This window comes from Patagioenas fasciata, chromosome 14 (genome assembly GCF_037038585.1).
Source record: "Patagioenas fasciata isolate bPatFas1 chromosome 14, bPatFas1.hap1, whole genome shotgun sequence".
Taxonomy (NCBI): Eukaryota; Metazoa; Chordata; class Aves; order Columbiformes; family Columbidae; genus Patagioenas; species Patagioenas fasciata.
In genome coordinates, this window is record NC_092533.1 from 15775095 (window position 1) to 15799740 (window position 24646).

General features: G+C 36.3%; 2 protein-coding genes across 2 annotated transcripts in view; one reads left to right on the plus strand and one right to left on the minus strand.

The window, feature by feature from the left end:
- Positions 1–23872, plus strand: part of INSYN2B (inhibitory synaptic factor family member 2B) — a 40718-nt gene extending 16846 nt beyond the window's left edge. The window contains exons 2-4 of the mRNA XM_065849142.2: positions 10619–12801; positions 15314–15388; positions 19418–23872. Of these exons, the coding sequence (XP_065705214.1) occupies positions 11480–12801; positions 15314–15388; positions 19418–19604 (1584 nt within the window). The 5' untranslated portion in view covers positions 10619–11479 and the 3' untranslated portion in view covers positions 19605–23872. The remainder of the gene's footprint in view (positions 1–10618; positions 12802–15313; positions 15389–19417) is intronic.
- Positions 1–24646, minus strand: part of DOCK2 (dedicator of cytokinesis 2) — a 172451-nt gene that overhangs the window by 81748 nt on the left and 66057 nt on the right. The gene's annotated exons all lie outside the window — the stretch shown is intronic.

Here is a 24646-nt window from a genome sequence, read left to right on the forward strand (position 1 = left end):
TGCAGCCAACAAGAATACTATAGATCTGTGCATAACACAAGAAAGAATCCTTGAAAAATATTAGTGTGAGCCAGGCACTGAAAAGTGAATTCTGTAATGAAGTTACTTCTGTGCCACAACAACCAAGTCCATAAATTTTTGTTGTTCTGAGCATAGCAAACAAGATCCTATGGGACGATGGGAGAGGATTTTCTTACAGAATCACCATGAAAACACTTCAGATAGTTTTGGACTTCTGTTTAGAAAAGATGCAGTCTACCCATGTTCAGAAATAAACGGTGTGTTCCTGTAAAGGAAGAAATTCAGCACATATATTATGAAGGGATGTTAACCTTCTGGAAGTCCAAGGGGGTAAAAACACACTCTTGATATTTTCTCTCACCTGCACTATCATTTTAAGCAAACAAGCCCAAAAATTCAGACAATAAGCACATAAGATCACCAGATGTTGCTACTTTTAGTTATTGTTGATACTCTACTAGAGAAAACAACATACACTATGAAACAAGGGCTGAAATATCCAGGTAAATAAGGGACTACCAGGAGGAAAAATAAATAAATAAATAAATAAATAAATAAATAAATAAATAAATAAATAAATAAATAAATAAATAAATAAATAAAGCAAGTGACTCTCCCTCCCAATACATGGAGAAGCAGCTTTTGTTAGTATATGAGCAGCTGCCATCTGAAGAATAGCCACAGGTTCATGAACAAATACATTTGCAATCAAACTGCTAAGGCCTGCAAAGCAGCATGGTACCTCTCGTACACACACAGATATGCACAACTGCCTAGGCACAAACTACATACAGATCCACATGTAGATATGGATATATTAACATTTTATAAAGGCTGGATAGAAATGGACAGCAATCTGAGGTGTACTAAGTATGTATACTTTTACACAAACATGAAGTACTTCCCAGTATTTTTCCAACTACCAAGAAAATGGAAGAATAGCAGATTTATATGAGAAACAGCACTGAAATTTTATGCTATGAACCAGTTATTTGAACACTTTCCAGCTCACCAACCTGTCACATTGGATAACTCCCATCTCCCTGTAGGCACTCAAGCATTTCTTCAAGAGAAATTTCTGTTTAAGTACACTTGTCTTCGCAAACACTGGAAAAAAAAGAGTCCAACTTGCGTACTATATATATGTGACTGAATTTATTCCCTTAAGATAAAAGTATGTGTTACATCTTATCTCCTGACAGTAAACCTTGTACTAACAATTTCAAATATATGCTCCAAAAGAAATATTGAGATAGAAATGTGTTCTAATCCATGAAGCCTTTTGTTCTGAAACAGCCAATGGAATGTATCATCTCCTCAAAAGAGATAGCTGAACTTTTATTAGAGTATAATAAAGGAATTTGAAGTACCATAGTTCTGAAAGTTATATTCAGAAAAGATGATGATAATTTTATCTTTCAGTGCATCTTCAGCACTTCATGCGGAATGGCACTGCATCATCTCAATCAAAATACAGTGAAACCACATTCAATTTTCATTCCTAAAACTTGCTTAGCTAAGTCCATTTTTCTGCTGCAGTAAATATCACAGCATCTTCTCTACCCAACCTCCCCAACCTGAAGTAATTTTCAAATCTTGCTGTAATGTTACTTGGAGATAAAATCCTATAATCTCTTCCATCACTGAAATGTTCCCTTTCTGAAGTCAGAAGCTTACATCCCACATCCTGTATTATTCATATTAGATCATCCTCTCCATTCACTTTGATCCTACCTCGAGGTGATTCACAAAACCTGCTAGCAGAATTTGTAAAAAAGTTTGCGCCTTCTTAGGTCCTTGTTTTGTAGGTGCCAAAGCAAGGTCCGGTCAGCATTACCAAACCCACAACAGGGTTTTTCCAACAGGGAACATTTGAGCACGTACAGGAACACACAGAGAACTCTTCTGTGGCAGTGCTCACAGTCCAAATAGGATATTCAGTGTACAGGCCAGTGAAAATAAGGAATAGAAGGACACTACACAAGACAACCTATGCACTGGAGAAAACTCCAGATACCAAACTATGATACACAAATTATCCAGTCTCTTATAATAAACACATTTACCTTCATAAATAGCTTTTTGCTTTATTCCACGGGACCCAAAGGAATAAGACTCCTTGTTGTGATCAATAATTGGCCCCTGCACACAGGGGCCATTTAAAAATCTCAGCAGCTTCATCTTTCCTTTTCTCTGCCAGCTTTTTCCTGTGTATCACAATAAGCTGCTAATTTGCCCTTTTGGGGGACTGGTTTTACTTCTGAGGCTCTGCATCTTTTATCCATTCTAATCTGAAAATATTCCCTTCAGAAGCCTCCTTGCAGTTCATCTGTAACTTTCAGGACATTTTCATTCATTTCCTTCTGCAAGAAACATTATCTAAAAACTGTCTGCTAAGATTTGCTTCTAAAGATTTTTCTTTTTCAAAAGAGAAAACCTTTTTGTTTTACTGCCCATGAGATTGTGGAAGAAAATTTTGTGAAATCATCAAGATTTGCATACCGATGCATTCACTGCATGACAGACGGCCCTTGCTCTGTGTTCTTTACTAGCAACCAATACCTGTGATCACCATGTGCTACCTCTGAACAGAAACTTCATAGAAGGAAGAACCTGAGTTTCATTTGAGTCTCTGACTCTCTTAACAATTTTTGGATGTTTGCAAGTTGAAGAAAAGTCATGACTGGAAAATAATTAGAATACAGCGTTTCATGTTACCATTAGCACATAAAGCTGGTGACGGTCTCTTCAGTAGATACAGCTTATATTGTATGTTCAAAAGGCAAGGAAAAAGTGATATGGTTTAGAATGTCTAATTAAGCTGTTAGAAAGCTACTATATAAGTCTTCTGAGCATTAAAACCTTGCCATTTCAGAATTTTGCCATTTTGAAATTAAGCCTAAAGTGCTAACTGAATAAATACATCCACGTTTTATAAGATGAAATTAAATGAGATATCGTGAATAAAATTACTCCAGAAACGTAAAACGTCACACTATATTTAAAGAGGTTCACTTGAAGGAAAATCAAGTGGTACGTACCTGGATTTTGCAGGGTTTGAGCCTGTGTACTATTTTCCCTGCAAAAGCAGATGTACCGGCTTTTTATGCAAGACCTCTAAAAATGAAGCTTTCATGTGGCACAATACAAAAGGAAGCCAAAAAAGTTTTCTCTTACTTTGCCTTTTAGCCCTTTTCACAATTTCTTTATGTTTTTCAAAAGCTCCAAGAAACATACTCGATTTCTATTTATGTCAGAAAGATGCATCCTGACAACAGAGCTTTTTTCACCAGTCCATCTGTCCTGAGCAGGGAGAAAGGAGTGGGAATCAGTGGGAATCTGTGGCTGCATCCGTACTGTCTGCCAAGAGCCTCGGTGATCCTGGGGGAGCTCAGCACAGCTACCCCTTTGCCCTGGCACTGGGCATAAAACCAGGGTACACAGATGGAAATAGAGGACTAAGATTGTGCCAAAATGTGGGCCTGTAGCATAGATGATATTTGGCAGCACAGATGCAAATAGTGAAATAAAGCAGACTAAAGGAATTGGTTTGAGGACTCTCACAATCCATTCTTACAGCAACATTATTAGTGGGCCAAGCACTACACAAGTCAGTTGTAATAGTAAAACCCAAAAAGCAAATCAAAGCATAGCAGAGAAACAGCTGTATTTTGGTAAGATCATAATGTTACAAAGAGAAAAAAATCAAGACATCTATGGAATTTTCAAGACAGTCCTTTGCAGACCCTAATACAAATTTGGGGGCCAGAGTTCAGTTTCTTAGTATTAATGACTATAAAAATAATTCAACTTCTAATTATGTCTGTATCCTAAAGAATATAACTGGTACATCAGGTAAACTGCAAAGTGTGACGTGGTTTTTGCCTCTTCTTTGCAACAAACCACTTTGACAAGCAATAAAATTGTTCTCAGATATGACAGAAACCCATAGTAGCATTCCAGCAAATTCTGTAGTCAAGCTTTCCAACAGAGCTGTGACGCTGACCTGAGGAGCGTGTCGTCTACCCCTGGGGCCGATAATGCGGATCTGAAGAGACATTCAGGTGTCTGGGCCCAAGATATCCAGTCATGGCATATAATGCTGATCATAGTTCACAACTTCATTTCTCATGTGCAGTTCAGCACCTCACTTTTAGGACTGACTTGAACTCTTAAAGAACTGCCACAAATATTAATCATTTCAGTTACCTTCAAACTGGAAACTGTAATACTGTGAAAATAATTGGTGACAGGGGCAGATGAAAGAGAGCATCAAATTGTGGTGTCAATAATACATATCCCCAAACAAGTTTATGATAACGTTAGAAAACACCCTGCAACCTGAGACAATGCAGGAAAATATGCGGAGGAAAAACCTATTCAGAAGCAATCTTAGCTTTTCCTCATAAAATGATACTTCAAGTATAACTTTTATTTTTCCCCAGAACATTAACCTAGAAGTATGTATTGATACGGTTACAAACTGCACTTAAAAATATATATATATATAAAACTTATTAATCTAATAGTGAAAAAGAATAATGTTTCAAAAGTACTCAACAGACATTTTAGAATGAGTATAACATAGGAATGTTTTCATGATGCAAAAGGATAGGAAGTTTCCAATGAAGCACAACCCTTATCTATTCTATATTTAAAGCTACTCACATCAAGAGAACACTGTTTCTTATACAATAGTATTGTATTATTATATTGACATTCTACTCCAGACTCTCAAAATCCCCCAATAATTTGACACTACTATAGAAGAGCCTGCTATAAACACAAAGGTTACATTAAATTAAGGATGAAACTATTAAAAACAATTCTGCAGTCCAGCAGGCTGTGATGAATCCCTTTCTGGCCTTACTGGGCTCAGAAGTTGGCAGAAAATAGGACTGTAAAATCCACTGAGGTTTCTTAGAGCTTGAAAATGTAAGAAATTCATTAAAATCCTAGAATGACTTAGTGCGATTGGTGCTTTAGAGGTTACCTTTGAGAGAATACTGAAGAGAAATTTGGATAATGACATTAAAAATTCTGACAGTTACAGAACCATTCAAGTATTAAATTGCTTTATACTTTTAGATTTTAAGGATTGCTTCCATGTTGGATATTTCTCATCGCAGCTCTAAGTTTTACATCTCAGAAAAATATGTAGCAATCTGTCTCATCATATTTTTGCCAACGTGCATGTTTTAAAACTTGAGCTGCACTGAAAAGAGGAAAAAAGGCAAACTGTGTAAACTTGGCTCGGGTCTGCGGACGGAGGGAGAACAAACTCAGCTTCAAACTAGTGCTTACATTTAGGCTTGGGAACGAGGGGAACCCAGTGCAGTTAAGCTAAGGTTGTATTATTGTAACAGAGGGCAGGAAAAGGGGAAAAGAGACATTTTTTAGCACCACCCAATTCCAATGGTTTTAAATCCATCTCTAGCTCTTCACGTTATCTGCTGATACATGTTTTACTTCAGTCTGCAGTGATTTCAGAAGCATATCTAAGCTTATCCTCAGCATCTCTCACTAGTTTGAGGAAAAAGCCAGCGTGAGTTTTATAAAAAGTAGAGGTACGACCAAATTAAACAGCCCAGCCAATATCTATTATCAAAGTTCCTGCCAGAGAGAGAAAATTAACATGAAGACAACTGACATCCAAACCAATGCACTTAAAGCATGAATGCATGCCTGTTAATCCAAAAAGTTTCATTTCAGACACTGATTTTTGTTTTTGAAAGGCAGGGGTGAAGCTGCATATGGAATGGGTCCTCTGCAGTGCTCAGTGTGTCACCCAGCCATTGACAGACACGCGGTTCGGAACGGCTGCAGCACACACAGCCCCTGGTCCCGCCAACTGCTTCAGAATAGCGGAGAGATTTGCAGTATGAAGGGAAACTGACAGTCACACAAATTCCTTAGAAACCGAGGGTCATGATTCTCCCACTAAGGGAACAGCTTATTATCAAACACAAACCACAATGAATCAACATAACTCTTTAAAATGAAAATGTCCATCTACCTGCATATCATAGACAATCTGTATTATAGAAAACACAAATCAGACATGACATCAAACTACTCAGTCTGAATATATTATCTTACAGTTATTACACTTCTGTCAGCTATCATTGTATCAGTAATGCTTGAATTCATCTGCTGTTTAATCTTTGGTAGGTATGTCATCTGGAAGTGGCAAAAATTTAGAGTGAATCAGGAAGTTTGAAGTGCTGATGCTCAAAAGTACAACATGGTAAATTACATAAATCATCTTTCTGTTGAAAGCCCTCACAAAAAGCTTTTAGCCTAGTAGTTTTATTTATTGAACAGGGTTTGTCAAATTTGTTTTTCAATAAATACTGGCTTTAACACATGCATAAAAGAAAAGCAAAATACTACAAGCATATATCACACTTCCACCACATGTAAAAACATTATTTTTTTCTGAGCAAACTAAGTAAAATGGAAAATGAAGGTGTTAAACTGCAACTGAGTCTGAAAACCATGTCAAATATTTAACTTTTCTCACAAACTGCAGCAAACACCCAGAACCATCACACTCGCACATCCGCATCCTTCCAAGATCCTCACTGCCCTTTGTCATTATACATCCTTTCCACCATAATCTCCACAGATCTTTAGCAGCTGCACTCCTCTACCCACAGCTTCAGTCGTCACACTGAAGTATCAACCAAAAAACTGTGTGTGACACTCTTCAAGAAATCAGGAAGGTAGGGGCAGGACAGATGGAAGAATAATTATTGAAATCAATCAATCAATCAATATATCTATATATCTATCTATATATATATATATCTTACAGTTGAATTTCTTCTGCCTGGCTGACTGACTAAACCGTGAGTGCATTTTTAAGAACTAGAAAACACAATCTGGAGGTTGGAAAAACAGTTTCACTGCTATTTGGAGGTGGCAGACTTTGCACCTTAGTCTTTCCCAGGCAATTCACATATTACACCCAGTTATCCAGTTACACTGGAGCTAGAATGAAGTTACACTGGTGAGTAACTATCACCATTAACAAGTGTGTGCAGAAAGCTTGGAGAGACTTCAAAAACTAAGATTTGCTTTAACAATAGAAGCCAAGAATAAAAGAAAAAAAAAGCGATGATATCTATCAGTCAGATTCACACGCTCAAAACATTGAAAAGAGAAGCATGAGATATGCACCATTTAATATTAAGTATCAAACAGAGTTGTGATGACACAGAAGCAGCGAAGCACAAGGCATTGCCACAGCACTGAGGAGCAGCTGCCCAGGGAAGGGATGGGAGGAGGGGCTGGATGTGTGGTGGTGGAACCTTGGAGACATTCAATCCCAGTCAACTTCTCCTGCCAAAACCGTTCTCATTGCAAGACAAATTTAAAACTGGTATACGCGTCATTGTTATGAGTAGACAGAAGTTAAATGAATATATTGAAAGCATTTCTATAAAATAGGTCCTTAGAATGTTTCACACTTCAGTCCGTGGGAAATAATGAGCAAAACAAGACCCGTAAGCTGTGAGCCAGAAAAGAAAGAGGAATTCCATCCTGGGCAAGGGAACGTGTTATTTAAACTTAGTAATTGGCAATGTTACGCTGATCTGCAAATCTAAACAGACAGCTATAACTCATAGGAATTCACTAATTTGGGTTTTCAATTCAAGCATTTGAGCATTCCTATCTTTTTTTTTTTTTTAAATTTCAGTTTGATTTAATATAAATAACAGCATTAAAACTGTCATTACAACAATTCACATGAACCCCAGACTATTGCATGCCAAGGCAGCTAAAAATCACATAGCATTAAAATGGCAATTTGCAAGTTAATAATGCAAGGATCTACCTCACATGTCTGTACAGCTAAAGTAGAGAGCTCTCCCAAAACCGTTAAGGGCTTTTTACTTCTATTTAAAACACAAAGGATTAGATTTCTAAGCTTCTTTCTGAATTTAATTGGGCAAGTATAACCTTTAAAGCAGTCCATCTGCCTGGAGCACAGCAGCTGTGATGGGAAGTGGAGAACACTACAGCAATATTTGGATAAAATCTCAAACAAAACTGTAAAAAGCCTCCAGTAATTAGTGGATGACAGAAGAATTCAGAACTTGGCACTAGAACCTTATTTGCAGAACTCTTTGGCTTGTTTATTGTGTATACTTGTTTCCAGCGAACAAGCAGTACCGTGATTTAAGTGACTTAATGCTAGCATATCATGAAAACAAAATTTGGTATTAACATACATATTTGTTTCTTCAATAGCTTATGCAACATTTTGCTGTGCAGTGAAACCATCCGACACTCATTTTCTTCTAAAACTTAATAATAGAACAATATCACATTATTACTTTGCTTAAATTATATTATATTGCCTAAATGTTACGTGCGATTAGATAACAGATCGATATATTCTGTAACAAGATCCTTCCCATTGCACCCATCTCACCAATTCTTGTAAATTAAATATGGTGAAGTTTGTGCAATGTTTAAATGAAAGGTACACTAAGAAGACGGAAGTAGTAAGGCTATATGAAGCCATCAGTAAGTTAACAGGGAACAGGATTAATAGTAAATTAACAATATGCTGGGAATTCAGCTCATCTTTAAAATCACTGTAATCCTAAAAGCAAACTACGTTTGATTATTAAAAATCCCATAGAATATTTCCCCATGTTTTGCATAAATTTACCCTCTTATCCCTATTCTGTTCTAGAAGATGGTTTCAGATGTAGTGTAACTTATTAAAAATACAGGGAAAATTTTACAGAGAGGTACATCTCATGAATGAATTTTAAATTCAGTACTTAAAATCTGCTGCTGGTTAGCACTATTCATTGCATATACCAAATTTCAGCTCAAACTATTCTGGAATGATTTGGGTAGGAGAATTCACATTTGTGAGGAAGTCTACCACAGTGATTATTTGGGTAAAAAACAGCAAAACCACCCTTAACACTACAGAAATCTGCAGTGAGAAGTCCTAGCTAAAATGCAAAGAAGTTAAAGGTAGGGAATTCAAACAAACTATATATGGCATGCCCTCACCTACATGTTCCACCTCAGGAAGCCATAATAAATCTGAATTTGTAACAGAAAGGTTGCCGACAATAATTCTATCAAAGTAATTACATTTTGACATAAAAATATTGAAGCAACAAGATGCGTCTTGGCCTATGTGATTGCTAGTCACATGTGAAGTTGCTTACTCACATGGTTGAAGTACAAGCCTTAGTTTTCACTTAAACTGCCTTTATATTTTCTTCTTGCAGCTCTAGTATATCACATCTTCATTAGCAATGCCGTGTTACATATCTCTATCATACCCTGTTGTGCTACCGGTCAACACATCACGGGTTCCTATGCCAGGGAAGAGGAAACAATGCACTGCCCAGCCCTTCAACCCGTCAAACCCCCATCACCCAGCCTGGCCATCCTGACAGCTTCAATCCATCATCCACTCGTACACTTGCGTACTAACGTACAAACGACCCATCCTGCTGCTCAAGGCAGGGGATGCATCCATGCTCTGCGTTTGGAGCGACTATTCATTAGCACTTCAAATTTCACTACTACTACTGTTTTTATAGAACTGAGAGATCTTGGAAGAGGTCAATGTTCATTAGCCCTTCACCTGTGAACAAGATGTTGCTGTGGCAAACATTCTCATAATTGAAAAGTCAGCTGGGAAAAATGTGTTGAAGCTTTATTTTAGGGTGTACAAAAAGATTAGGTCTTATATTACACTTGATAAAGACTAAAATACTTGCAAGTAAAGTTTTGATAACAGCTGGCTACACGACAAAATGTCATCTTTTACTTTACTCCAGTCTTCCTAATGGAATACATGCTCATTATGATTGTATAATTGGCCTGGGTTTTTTAGAAATGTAAGTTTTAGTGGTCACTCAAAATGTTTAACGTTTGTTTTCTTCTGGACCAAACATGACAAATCACAGCTTTCCAGGCCAGTCTCCTGCACGCAAATTGACAAGGACAATTTACATGTGTGTGCAGCCAGTTTGAGTGTTCATACCCAAATAATTGATACGTCATGGGAAAAAGATTGTATCTCCCCAGAAAAGTTTTCATTTGCCTTAATGACATTTTAAAATAAATTTATTTTTCCTTGACCAAGAATTGTACTCAAATATGAACACCTTGGAATGAGCAACTCTAAAAAAATAAGAATAATAATTAAAAGTAAATCCGAGTTTTGTTTGAACCTTAACTTGCCTCCACAATAAGAGTTCACATTTGTATTGTTCAGTTTTTTGATGTTTCATCCATAACAGGATTTAACAGCCATTATCAAATCCAAACATTTACGTTTTAGGATCTGTATTTGGGACCAGATTGAGGCCCGCACGTGAGTACAGATCACTAGGAGAAAGCTACTGCTCTGAATATTTTAGATCCATTTTTGCTGTTTTGTGTTTAATATGAAGAAAACCTTAGTCACTTCAAAATTATAAAACATTTTTCAGTTTCTATGTAAGCATCTCACTGTCAAAGTTACAAAATCACTGGAGGTGATAGGGCGTTAGGAGACAGCAGAAGAAAATTACAGTTTATCCATGTACATCTGTTGTCTTTTTACTTTCAGGAAACAGTTGCTGTTATTGTGCATGTCCTGGTTATCTGGTCTGGATCACCCTTCTGATGCCACAGTATGTACAGAACTTCTCCAAAGGAAACAGTCCCCTGGTCTGACCGGCCTTGGATCTGCATGAACTGAGGTAACAACTGCACGTCAATAACTCATCTCACTGAAACCCACTGGACGGTGGATTTTCGCCTGGTCAGAAGTGGTTACACTTTGCATAACTGTTTGGGAAGATTAGTTTCCTTTGCAACATAAAAAGATGGCTGAAGAAGAAAAACTCTCTCTGAAAAAAGCAAGTCAGTTTGGTATTAATGGATATATTCCATCAGTACAACTATGCAATGGAAATGAAAATGCCGCCCTAAGTTATTATGGTTGTTGTTTAGACAACGTGCAAATAAAACATATGTGATTGGTCGGTCATAAAAAAAGCTGGATGACTAATGGAGCTGACTGTCAAACAAGAGCCATCAGAAAAGCCATAGACTCATCCTTACCTTTAAATTACTTATGTGTAAGAATAACAGCCTGTTACAACTTGGTAATGCAAAGATCACATTAGCTTCAGAACACAAGGATTTCAGCCTTCCCTAGATACAAGAAATCTCTCCTTCCATTTGATATTTAATTTCTTTATTTTAGTGTTTGGTCTAATCAGCAATTAACTCTAAAGTAGCATCCCTAAAGAGAGTATGTCCGTTAAAAGTCTACATAATAACAAGAAGAAGAATGACAAGCTTAGCTTCTTCAGGAGTAAGATATTCATGTGCATCTTAGGAACAACCATATTATACAGTTGAAATGACAAACGAAATGGCTCACAAATAAACACGTTACTTACAGACTTTAAATTGTGATTCAATGGCCCAGCAAAACATGAAAATGCGCCCAGTGCTATTGAAAAGGAACAGTCTAGATTCAGCTGATTTCATGAGACAGCCACACCACCGCAGGAGCAAATCTCAGCAAGTTCGATTCAAGGATGATGGTGTCAACACAAAGGCAGAACTGGATACTAATCCTGCCCAAAATCTAGCATTCACCACTGGAAGAACAGAAATATTTCAGGATCACAATTTTGTGCTGCATCAATCTCCATCTTTTCCAAAAGCTCAGAAGGGGGTTCGGAATATTGCCATACAAACATCTCCTAGCCTCAGGAAACACTTACCAGTTTTTAAAAAGAAAAAGCTGACAGTAAGCAAGTCATTAACAGAAATGCCAACTGAGCCTGCCAATTCTATCCAAGTAAATGGCAATATTTCGGAACAAGACATTATGTCTTCAGATCTCTGCTACTTGAGAATAACTGATCATTTTGAAGATGGATTTAGGAATAGTGAAGTGAATGGTCAGTTAAATCAAAGACCATCAAAAGCACAAAGCAATGGACCAATCCACTCAGATGATTTCTTAGCAGCAGAGAAGACAACTGTTTCTACACAGGTACCTGAATACATACATGTGAGTTTTCCACGAGACAGTAATGTTTCCAGGGATGCACCAAATGCAACCATGAATTTAAGTAACTCACTGCATTCTTCTACTGTCATAAATGGAAATGAAAATAATGAAAACAGAATGCTGTCATCTAATTCTGAAGAAGCTTACCCTTGCCTAAGCAATTCTACTAACTGCAGTGAATGTAATCCACATTTTGACCCCCGTGAAGCAGACAGAAGCGATTCTGAGTTGCCTGGTGCCAGTGAAGATTCAAGCAGCAAGGCAACTGCTCCATTATCACCTCCATCAAACCACAGTTCATCTCCTTGTTGCCTCAGAAACTATCAACAGGCAGGAGAGCACAAAACGGATTCAAGCTGTGCGACATTAACAAACGATGATCACACAATAATGTCATCGACAAGCAGTAATGCGTCAAAATCTATTCTGTCATGTAACACTGAAATCGAGAAAAATTCTACCCAGTCAGATGTTTCTCAGTGTAACAGCTGTTTAGAAGGATTTCATACAAAGTCTTATCTGCCAAGGAGTGAAATAAAATCACAAAGCAACACAGAGATTAGCGAAATAAATCAAATTCATTTGGCACATGGCGAACTCTGTGCCCTACAAGGCAGGCTGCAGTCTGTAGAGGAATCCTTGCAGTCAAACCAGGAGAAGATTAAAGTCCTTTTGAATGTAATCCAAGACCTGGAAAAATCCAGAGCCCTCAGTGAAGGGTATGGTGCATTTTAATATCAGTAATTCATCACAAATGTAAAGTAGATGTTAGCACTCTTAACCTTTGCTACTGAAAAAAATCTGTCCTGTGATATTTGAAGATGAGTTTGCAAAACCAGTATCTCACCCTTTTTCTGGTATTTGAACTTCAACAGAGAAGAAAGCCTCTTTATAGTTTGGCTTTAGCTGATACTGCCTTTACTAAATCCAGTGTGAGACACAGTTTATTGACTCATTTTTTTATTTATATTTATGGTATCAGATACAAAGCCAATGACACCTGAAAGCTGGCAGTCTCCAGCTAGCTAAAATATATGCAGTAGAATAACAAAGCCCAACAGTCTAATGTAATAACGTAGTATAATAAGAAACATATGGCAAGTCAGTTCTCTCTTAACTGGCAAGGTCAGATACGCACTTAGTGCCAAAGCAGTCCTCTTGCTGAAACAGTTTATATCAGCAAAACCATTCTTTTGTTTGGTAAATTATTACTGCCTTCCTAAGCAAGCAAAAGTATTAGTGGCTAAAGCATAGCATCTGCAGACATTTGGGGACCAGTTACATTTTGTGACACCACAAACAGCCTTAGAGGGAATGCCTTAAAACCAGGAAAAGGCAGGAGGCCAGGTAAACTTCAGGAGCTTCAATATGTCAGGAAGATTTCACAGGAGGTAGAGGTAGGTGTTTAAAAGAGATTAAAACCATGAACATACAGCATGTGAAGATTGTTAGCAAGAACTCACTTCAGAATCTGACTTTAGAATGACTTTCTGCACTATCATAAGAATGCATGACCTGTATTTATTTTCAGTCTGCTCTAATAGTGACTATTAGCCACGGTTGCAAATACTATTTAAGTAGCTTATTTATGCAACTTACTCATTGTAAATAATAATAATATTATAAATCCAACTAATGTCTAGAGATTGGACACCTTTGTAGGACAAGGTTAAAATAGAATTTTATATATTTCTAAGCTCAAAACAGGTTTTAAAATATCCTAATAATGCTTTCTAAACCATAAACAGCACCTCCTACTTACAGTAAATGCATCTAGGCTACATTTTAAAGTTCTGCTTTATGACAGTGTACTATAATCCGTCAAATCATTTTTGTCATTCAAAGTATCAAGAGAATAAAGGTTCCATTTACATTTATTTTTTAAAGATATAACAACATGGAGCCTGCGTTATCATAGATTTACTTGGCGCAGCTAGCTTAGGCATCGAGAATAATCATTTATGCATAACTGGTATCAACAGTATTTACTGACTACAATTAAGGAATCAATCTGATAATCTTCCACATTTCTACAAACTCTGCAATGACAAAAAGAATGTGGCATTGAGATTTTTGTGTAGATTCAGTTGCATAGAATTAGCACAGAATATGACACTGACTTGCTCCCGTGGCTCAGCACCAGGTCTTTGCGCTTGTTCCCATGTGGACAGAAGAGGTTTGTGTGGCTGTGCAAAAACTGTCAGGACTTAACTCACTGAAGCCACAATTTTATACACCCCAATTTTCCTGCAACTTCTGAAGAAAAATAGATCTATTTTGAAGAATTCTTTCTTTCTCAAAGTATTTTATCTAGGAATTAAAATTACCTTCTTGCACTTCTGATGTATAACTCTCCCACTCACACTCCAAATATGAATTTACATTTACTTAAAACATTAAAATAATATAAATCAAGTTAGCATTAATTTTACTCTGTAGAGATAATCTTTTTTATCTGGAAACATTTTGAGTAATGTCCATCTGGCTCTTAATGCAAAAAATACTTCTGTTAGTTTCCACGGTGTCCATAATAAAAGTACTTGTGGAGGTAGCACAATGAGGTACATGAAGAACCCCCACTTTAATTCCAAAATAAATCGGGAAATTATTTTGGTATCAACTGAACTCCCCTACTTCAAATAACATATACTCAGTAAGTGTGTGTTACACATCCTTCAGATGTAATGAGCTACTGATCGCAAATTATTTGTAATGCAGATCTCTCAATCATAGAAATAATTCAACTCTAGTTGCTGTTAAGTCCAATTTCTTGTTTTCTCAACACTCCAAATTCGTATAGTATCAGCAGTAAAAATGTGACTTGTTTATAGTGAAGTGAGGAAACATGAAAAGGGGAAAGAATTTAAACCATAAGGGCAGAGATAAAATTGATTCACCAAAAGCATGGATAATCAAATACTTTAAATGGTGTTTATAAGAATATAAGTGTGTTTATAAGTTTATATGAAGCAGTCGCACATCTGTGTTTTCCTAACAAGTATTCATGCAAGAACTGACAATCAGAATCTTAATAGCACGAGATGCGGAAGACAAAAAAATAACAACATAAATCAACAGAAAGTTTGGGGGTTTTAAAGCAACTTTCTAATTTAGAGTTTGACACCAGAATTTTTAGTAAAGATAAAATAAGTGGTGAACAGAACTACTTTTACTCATGAAAGATTCAGACATCTGTTAATTCATCTATAAACGAACTACTGTCTATTACAGGCGTAATTTCTATCACACCGGTCAAGACCTCAACAACTGCAGCACCTGTCAGAACACTGCATGTATCATTTACAGGTACTGCACTCCTTCACAGAACTGTGTGTTGTCTGTCTCTCTCACAAATGTACAATACGGTGTTTTGCTCACAGCTATAAAAGGTCTTAATTTTTACTAATCCAGTTTTTAACAGAAGACCAAGTGGTATGCATGAGGTGGTTTGTTTTCCTGAGTAGAAAATAATTAATATTGGTATTATCTGAAAGAGTTACTGTACTTAGAATTCAAATAGAAATTTCCCACTAATATTTCTTAGCATTATTATCACTAGCATGCTTTGAAAACCTTTCATGCTGTTTCAGATGATGAAATTCACAAATTTAGATCTTGGAAAAGATAAACACTCAATTCTCCAAATGCCAGGAAGCTATAGCTACAGTTCATGCTTATGTGAAAAACAACACTCCCACACTCCTCACTTCAGTAAATGTTTATTTGTTATTATTTTAAGAGAGTGCAATTTGAGTGTAAGTTACTCCAAATATAAACTGCAGTTTATGGTAAACTCTTACAACTGAACGTGCTGTGTTCTGGAAGCTGTGCATGTTTCAAATGCTGGGTCTACACAAACACACTGTAAGAGTCTTCAGCTCGCCAGCCACTATCCAGAACAACAGTACGTACCAAGTCTTGGTTATACCGCACACATAGCTTGTCCACTCAGGATTTTATAAGGCTTTCACCAATTTATAAACACATTCTCTGCAACCTCAGTTGTGAGGCAGAAAACACACATCTTCAGTTACGTGATTAAGATTCACTGGGCTTCACAAAATATTAAGTAACATGTTGCACAAATGCAGCGTAATTGGAGCTGGAGCTCACACTTTGCCATTTTAGATCCTCTCCAGTAGTGCCACACACTGCAGACTTCAGAGGATGAAGAGGAAAATGAATGCATAGTCAACATTTACATATGGTGTCTTAGGTCTTATTTGGAGAAGCAGAGAATATGTATTCAAACCAAAGGTAGTGGAGAAATAATACTGCTATTTAAATCTTATCTTTTTGCATTCCTTTCTTTGTGAGGGAGACTTAAAGGACTCCACAGCTGATGAGCTAGTTACTTACATCGCATGCTCATTTTGCTTGCTATACGTATCATATTTTTGATGTGCTGTACTGTATTAAAGTTTAGGTTTTTTGAAAAGCTCAGTGGAAAACAAGCTTTCCAGTCAGATATTGTGAAGATCAGGTGTTCAAGTTAGACATTCCACTGCAAAATTAATGAGAAGTTGATTTGAAACATCTAGAAATTGTTTATACCTTCAAAGATATTTATACTTATTAGTGAACCAGAGGCTATAGATGGCTAAACATTTTTACATTTACAAAAATAAAGGGTAAGAGAATTTCTCGTTTAGGTTGAAAAATTTGCCTTTATTGCAAAGAATATGTCAGACCATCAGCTTGGCCAGTTTGTCAGCTCTATGACCACTACAAGCTTAAGAGGTTTGTTGAGTAAAGTCAAGTATGGGCAGAGCATTAGACCCAATTGTTCAACATACAACTCAGTCAAGTGCCAATGTCCTAAACCTCTGGCAATGAACTCTCAAAGTAACTGATATGTAAACACCATTACTCCTCTGAGACAAATTTGTTAGTTTTCTCGGTCCACTGGATACTCCAGGAAATTACATGACTTATCCAAATACACAGGCTGAATCTGTATAAAAAGGAAGATTTCCTTTACTCGGTCATTGTCTCTGAACAAATAACCCCTGTGTATTTTTACAGGATCAGAGGTCACTCTAGAATTTATGTACAAACTACCCTTTACCACAGAACGTTTTCTCTCTTCAGAATTAACTATGATGCTTACCCTAAATTTTTAGTTTATGCTGTTTGAATATAGGAAAGATTCTGAGCGACAAGCACAAGTATTTGAAGGAAAGATTGGAGGAAGAAATGAAACACTGATGTGCCTTTTTGATTTACTAGGAAGTTTATAATGATAATGATGCCTGGAGGCTTACAGTGCAATGATTAGTAGAATACATACAAGAGAACACAGTTCCTCTAAGGAGTTTCTATTTTAAGAGACAAAACAGAGGACAGCAAGGAAACATAATAGTTTTCACTTTAGAGAGATGTTCCACAAGACGTGGTTAAGAAAAAAACATCCCGAGTAACTAATATTTCATGCTCATAACATATGCAGTAGTCACCATTCTGAAAGAGGTAATTGTTATCAGGTTTTACTCTAGACAAACCCTTGCAATTCTTGTGATTTATGTAGCCTAAAAAAATCCATGCAAGTAATTTTTCCACTAACATGACATCACTGTTGCCATTAACTACAGATTCACATGTTTCATCCGGATGGCCATTTTCCCGCTCTTGAAGAACCTCAGTGATTCAAGCACTGCACAAGCAGAATGTTGGGTCACTCTCACTGAACCATCTTTATCATGCACATTTTAAGAAGTCCTATAGTCAATCAATATCCTAATCTCATATCAATCCAAATGTGGATTACACTGATCAGTAAAGTAATAAAGAGCTTTTCAGTCTAGCAGGGAATTGGTCTCCAGTGGCTCCAAGTTTAGCTTTATTAACTATCCAGCAAGGTTATGTGAGATGACTTGGGACTTTCAATCTAGATCCTGTAAAACTAATACTTGTATTATAATAAGCCAATGCAAGTAGCAACAGAAAACAGTTCTCAGCATATAAGGCGCAGTATTAAATGAAGACTGAATCAACCTCTTGCCTCTAGAAATGATCACTCAAACATGAACTTTTAAAAAGGGAAGAAAACAGGAACATTAGCAGATGCTATCCTTACATACACTATAAACCAAACATTTAATTCTCTAGTACTTGTGATCTGTGACTACTGAAAAGCATTATGCTGCAGTAGTAGCAATATAAACTGAGGACACTGATCAAATTTGTCATTTATATCACTTTCTTCTGTTTCTTTTATATTTATTATGTATTGCTCCCTGTCCTGAGATACCTCTGCAGGTCTTCTAAATTAGAATAACCCTGTTGCTTTCTTTTTGCCAACTGAGTTGTTTCATTTTATTAAAAGCCCTAAGACATATTCATTATAAGTCAAACAAGCTTCTAGTTAACTTCAACGATGTTTATGGATTTCTACATGCATACAAATACTCACAGCTGATAGTGTTTAAGGATCTGCATATTTACTAATTTTAGAGAGTTTCCTACTCAGTGCCCCACTCAGGTGACATCCAGCATCCCTCTGATGATGCCTCCTCCTTCCTCCCAAAGCTCCTGCATTATGGAGAATACAACCAGCTCCTTTCTTCTCTCCCTTCCACCTGCTAAAACTTGCACAGCAGCCGTGTCTGACACAGCTCCCACTCCTCTGCCCAGAAATGGTGGTTGAAATAAAGACAAAACAGACAGCATTGCATCTTATCTAATTGTTTTCTTTGTTTTTGTTTAACTGTGCTGGCTGCATCAGGCTGCTTAATCACTGTCCTCATTGATTCTCTTGAACCTTACATTATGCACATATCTGCTCTTATCTAATTAACATCTTGGCTCTCATTTGACATCAATTGTAATTATTGGTCTCAATGGAGAAAATGAGTTACATTCTACTTTCCTATTAACTAATACCACTTATCTCAGAGACTTATATGTTTGCTTAATTTCATGTCTTTTTGCCCCTAGCAGGTCTCCCAGGAGGACACATTCACATTTAATAAACTTAAACACGTGAGAGTTTTGAATCCATGCCAAACATATGGCAGAATTAGATTACAGTATCAAAATCTAGCTATTGAATGAAACGGATTAAAACGTCATGCTAGTACATTTTCGTTTCTTCTCCCTTATTTTATTTTCCATTGTTTCGGGCACAATGCTAGAGTTCTTATATAAGAAAAAGTTTTCCCTCAGAAAAGTTTAAGAATGGATTTATTTTCACAGCAGCAACTTGTATACCTTTGTGTTTTAACCAAGCTCTAATATTGACTAATGCCAAATTATTCTAATGAGGTAAGCATCCTTTGCACATGTTTTTTAAAGAGGGAATTTCTCACTAACTTAAATCGCTTCCTTTTTGTGTAGTGTGGAATACGACTTCAGACAACAAGAAGGAAGATTTCATCAGATTTTGAAAATGCTGGACCATGTAGATCAAAATCCAGCTTCAGCTTCACCTCAGAAGCTGCCACCTGATCCTCCAGCTCCTGAGAAAAAGGAGTTCAGAAGAAAAACCAAAAAGGTGAAAAGAAAATGCTTCTGGTGGATTTGACTTCCTTAGGGATCCTCTTACATTTCAAAAAACACTGGAACAGAAAGAGGTCGGAGGGTACACACCTGAAAATGTGCTACTACAAAACCGCAAAGCTAAAGAATGTTTAATTAGAGTATCTGAAAAACCAAAAGAACTGAATTTACTTACATCATCTCACTGAGCAAAGGCGCATGAAGATGCTGGTTTCAAAAAGAAATGGTTTCTTTCAAAAGGAAGCTCTCATTTTTTCCAAGGACACTTTCATATGCTTTGTAAGGACGTTTTTCTTCAACTTTCCGAAAATAAAGAGGTTTAAATCTCTACTTTAAAAAAACAGTGGTAGACACAGCTAATGGTGCCACACAGTCTTTATTTCCTATTTATAAGCAAAATGGACTGAAAGTAAAAAACTTCATTGATCTTTAAACAAAGTGCATAAGCAAGAACAAATTCAGGGAAATCTACATTTTTCAAACCAATCTCTCTTCAAAAGAGACAATTAAAATTATTTCACATCACCGCTGGTTTTTTTTTTCTGTCATCTAACATTTAACAACAACAACAAAAAGAATTTTGGGTTAAGTTTTATTCTGTCCTTTTATTGGTTCCATTTAAAAATCACCCATTTAGAAGTTTAGCCATTTAACAAGACTTCTCTGAAAAAGAATCATAAGACAATAGAATATCTCTGGAATTCGAGTGTTAAGCCCCTACTCAAATAAGGTCCAACTAGGTGAATTTGAGCTTTGAGTATCTCCAAAGACAAGGATCCATAACCCTTTGGCGCAAGCTGTTCCAGTTTTATTCTTAACATCTGATCTGACTTTCCTGTGTTCTAACTTTGGTCCATTACATCTTGCCCCACCCAAATACACCTTCCAGAAGAATTAAACAGATAATAAAGCCTCTCTCCTAAGCTTACACTCCTTAAAGCCTCAGCAGATGCAATTTTCACTGTCTCTCCTCACATGTTACATGCAGCCCCACTCACCTTGGTGCTCTCCCTCCAGTATCTCATGCCTTTCATCTATCTGGAAGCCTAAAACTGGACACAACGCCTCAGATGCCATCACACAACTGCTAAACAGAGGATAATAACCATTTTGGCTGCAGTCTTGCTGAACTATTTAAGACCAGTCCCTCTATACCAAAATGTCCCAAGATGTGGGGGGCTTTTTTGCCTTAAGATATAAGTTGATACATGATACAAAACTGATCATAAAAATAATATTTATTGAACTTATCTGTATTATATCCAAAAAATACACACATTGAAAAGATTTTATCAGATGTCAATGCATCTGTTTCTTTCCTTCAAATATAGTTGAGTTACCAGCTATCACAGGGTATGCCAATGTAACCTAATAGTTGGTGATATTATTATTTTGCTCATAAAAACATGGTCACGTTTCATATGGGGGGCAGAGGGGAAAAGGCTTTTCCAAAGCAAATTTAAAGGGCACCCTGAAACCCCAAATAATGTATTTTACGTTTAGTGGAATGTACTGCAGACCTTTTCTTAGAAGTGACTCTGGTTAATTAGTTCAAATGGTGCCAGGGTATTCAATAAATTAACCCCTGGATCCTATTTTTCTAAATTATATTGTATTAACTGTTCAATGTTAGTTCAAAATGTCTGTACGCTTTTTGTACAATTCTGTGTTCCTTGAATTCTTAGGGTTAATTACACATTTAAAAACATATTAAAAACAATTTTGCACAGAAGAATTTTGTCTGGAAGAACTAAGTTTTTTGATAAAACTAGGTTTCATTTAAAAGAGCACAGTATATGTGACATGGCTTACTTGATCAAAATTGTAAAGGACTGAGAGTTTCAAAAAACATTTTCATGTTAAGTTCAGTCAGGATGGAAATGACAGGCACAACATTATTGTTTTGGAGGTTTCTGAAAAGTAAAGCCTTATACAATTTCTTATGAGCCAAAAGGATGCATTTCATGACTCAGAAATGCTCTCCAATAATAATTTGCAGGTATAACAAAGGTAAGAATTCAATCATTACATCAGAGCATGTCATTATATTACACTCAAATACATGTACTGCTTATGCTGGTATGCCAACAGCATTCCCATTTTGCATTAGTCTCTATAGTCGATACAATGAAGGACTTATAAGTGTGTAAGTGTTCCTTGTGTATTAAAATAACATGTTAAGATTAATATTCTCTGTGGTAAAGGTATAATAATAAGCAATACCAACTTGCGTAACACTAGCGAAACCAGTAAGTTTTTTTTCTGTAGTGAACTGATTTTCAATAATTTGTTACCATGTAAAAGCAATTTTTTTGTCTTTCTTTTTGTTAATAAGCACAAAAAACTCATTTTAAGCTGTCTGATTTTGGTTTGCATGCATAATCAATATGATGCCTTCAATATATTTTTCAAAGTATCCAGATTATTCTTTTTAAACAAACCACAGTATTTTGGCTCACCACATAGCAAAAATCAGTTCCTGGGGTCAGGAAAACTATGCAAGAACAGAAATACTCTATTTAGTTTAAGAAAGTCCAACCAAAGATAGTTCTAAGTAAGGCTCTCAGTCTTTCTTATGACCTGCACAAGCACCAATACTTCTGAAAAACTGAAACGTACTGATTTAAATGGTTACAGGATTTATATTTTAATGTCTGATCTTGATGGAAATCAGAACGTTAGACTATTTTTAACCCTTAATCTTTCAGCCAAAATTAGGCTTTGTTCTCTGTATTCCTCCATCAGTTGTTTTTCAATTCTCTATCACTAAAGTAAGGATTATCCATATACAGATATGAAATTCTCTTTTTAACATATGCACACACAGCAGCAGAGAGCACTCCAGGTATCTGGGCCAGCCGACTCCCAGCTCCCAATGCTGCAATTTAAGAACATTCAGTTGTCTTTCAGCCTGCCCTCTGTTAAGTGTTTTCAAGTTCCCCCCCTTCAAGGCATTCATTTTCCTTGAAAGAAACGACGAAATTCCAGTGCTGCTGTAGCACTGTCCTTCAGAAAGGTTGCTCCCAGAGTTCTCTACTTCAGAACTTCAGTGTAAAGGAGATTTTTCTTGAGTAAGCAGTAGTAGCACCAGACAGCCAAGTTCTAAAATACATATTTAACATCCAAACAAATGACTTATCTAAAACACAGACAGAAGTCCCTCATTCTCCTTCCAGAGTCTGACTGCCAACAACAATCATGCAATACTTTGACTGATAATTAAGTAAAAGTAGGCCAGAAGTCAATTATTCCTACAAAAGGATAAGCGTCACAGTTCCACAATAAAGCCACACCTCCTAAGTGCGAGAAGTTATTATACCCAGTCTTCTCCACAGCACCTCACACACAATAGGCTTCCTACATAAAATTTTAGACAACATTGGCATGAAAGGCTATTTATTATATTAAAAGGTAACAGTGGAAAGTGTTAGTCATGGTATGCATCAGTCACAGCAAGAGGGCAAGAGTGCTTAGTTGCTGTATGTTTTGTTTAGGCTTAACAGAGAAATGTTGATATCCTAGCAACACAAAACACCTAACATTTAATAGCTTCGTAACACATAATTGGAGAATCTAAGATATGTGAAAATATATAAGTATTGCTTTTTGTTTTCTTGTTTAATATTTTTAAGTATTTTAGCAATCAATTATTAATTCATACAGGAAATATAAGAAAATTACCAGATACACACTATGCAATTTATGATATCAAAATTAGAAAAGCAACAGAAATTGGTAGATCATTAGAAGACAACTGTACTGGCTATAAAAACTTCTCTGATTTAGACAATTACAGTGTAACTCCTAAAACCAGCTCCCAGAGTAGGAAATACATGTTACAAATACATACAAACACGGTCTCAAATTAAATTAAAAATAAACACCTCCCCCGCAAAAAAAAAAAAAACAAAAAATAGAAACCAAAAAAACCTACCCCCCAGAGACCCTATAACACAAACCCACAGCTACTTGACAGTACTTGCATACAAACTATCGTAGGATTCTCTGAAATACATATTTAAATGACAAGTACAATATGCTCTTTGTAAAGCATTGCACAGAACATGGCATAGTCCAGAACTGCTGTATTTGAAATTGCTATTTTAAGGAGTCAACCTGACTTTCTTTGAAAATACAGAATGTATGAAAATAAAATACTGATTTGTCTCTGTCATGTAACAGCATTTCACACAGGACTTGCTAGAATTTTGTGGACTACAGGTCTTTCGAAAAAGCCACAATCCTTAGTAATTATGCTAGCTTAGATACAAAACATCTTCCTAATGAAATGTATTATCTAATGTATATTTTCTAAATTTCTAGGTTCTTTAAATGTGATGTTATCTTTTGCAATAAAATGAGATATTTTTCTTAGGCTTCAGGAGTCAATTAATAACAAACAATATTTAGGTTACAAAGGAAGTGAAACAATTGTTCCTTGGAAAAGGAAAATGAATGGGAAATTTATCTCTCTTGTGAAATCATTCTGTAGCTTTGAAAAGGATTTCAGTTTCAACTGGAACACTGAATAAAGCTGCAACTTTCAGCTAGGCTATGTGTATATTTGAATACATCATATTCTCCAACCCCAGCAGCTTTACCAAATTGTTTCTACGGTCATTATTTCCCCAAAGACATGGGTGCTATCTAGAGGAGCTTTGGTTAACTGAGCACACTGTTTTCTTTTCAGCAAAGTGTTAGTGCGATATCTTGCATAAGTATTTTCTAAAACCTTTTCTGTGTAGCATAACTACAGTCTCTTCATCATGCTAAACTGATATGGTGAACAAAATCAAGTTTGGGAATACCAAAGGAAAGCTTTAAAATGTAAATGTGATATTTCTATTTACCTAACCAAGTACTTCTGCACACCACATGCTCCTATATGGTTTACTTCTACAATTACTGCAGTAGGGACTTAACCACATCACAACACCCTTTAACTAAAAGTTTAAATTTCATAAAGCTCGAATAGCTGACTTCTGACAATAAACTTGACCGTGTATTACAAGCCTAAAAGCACTTCAACGACAAACAGTCAAGGCTTTTTTTTTTTATATTGTGAAG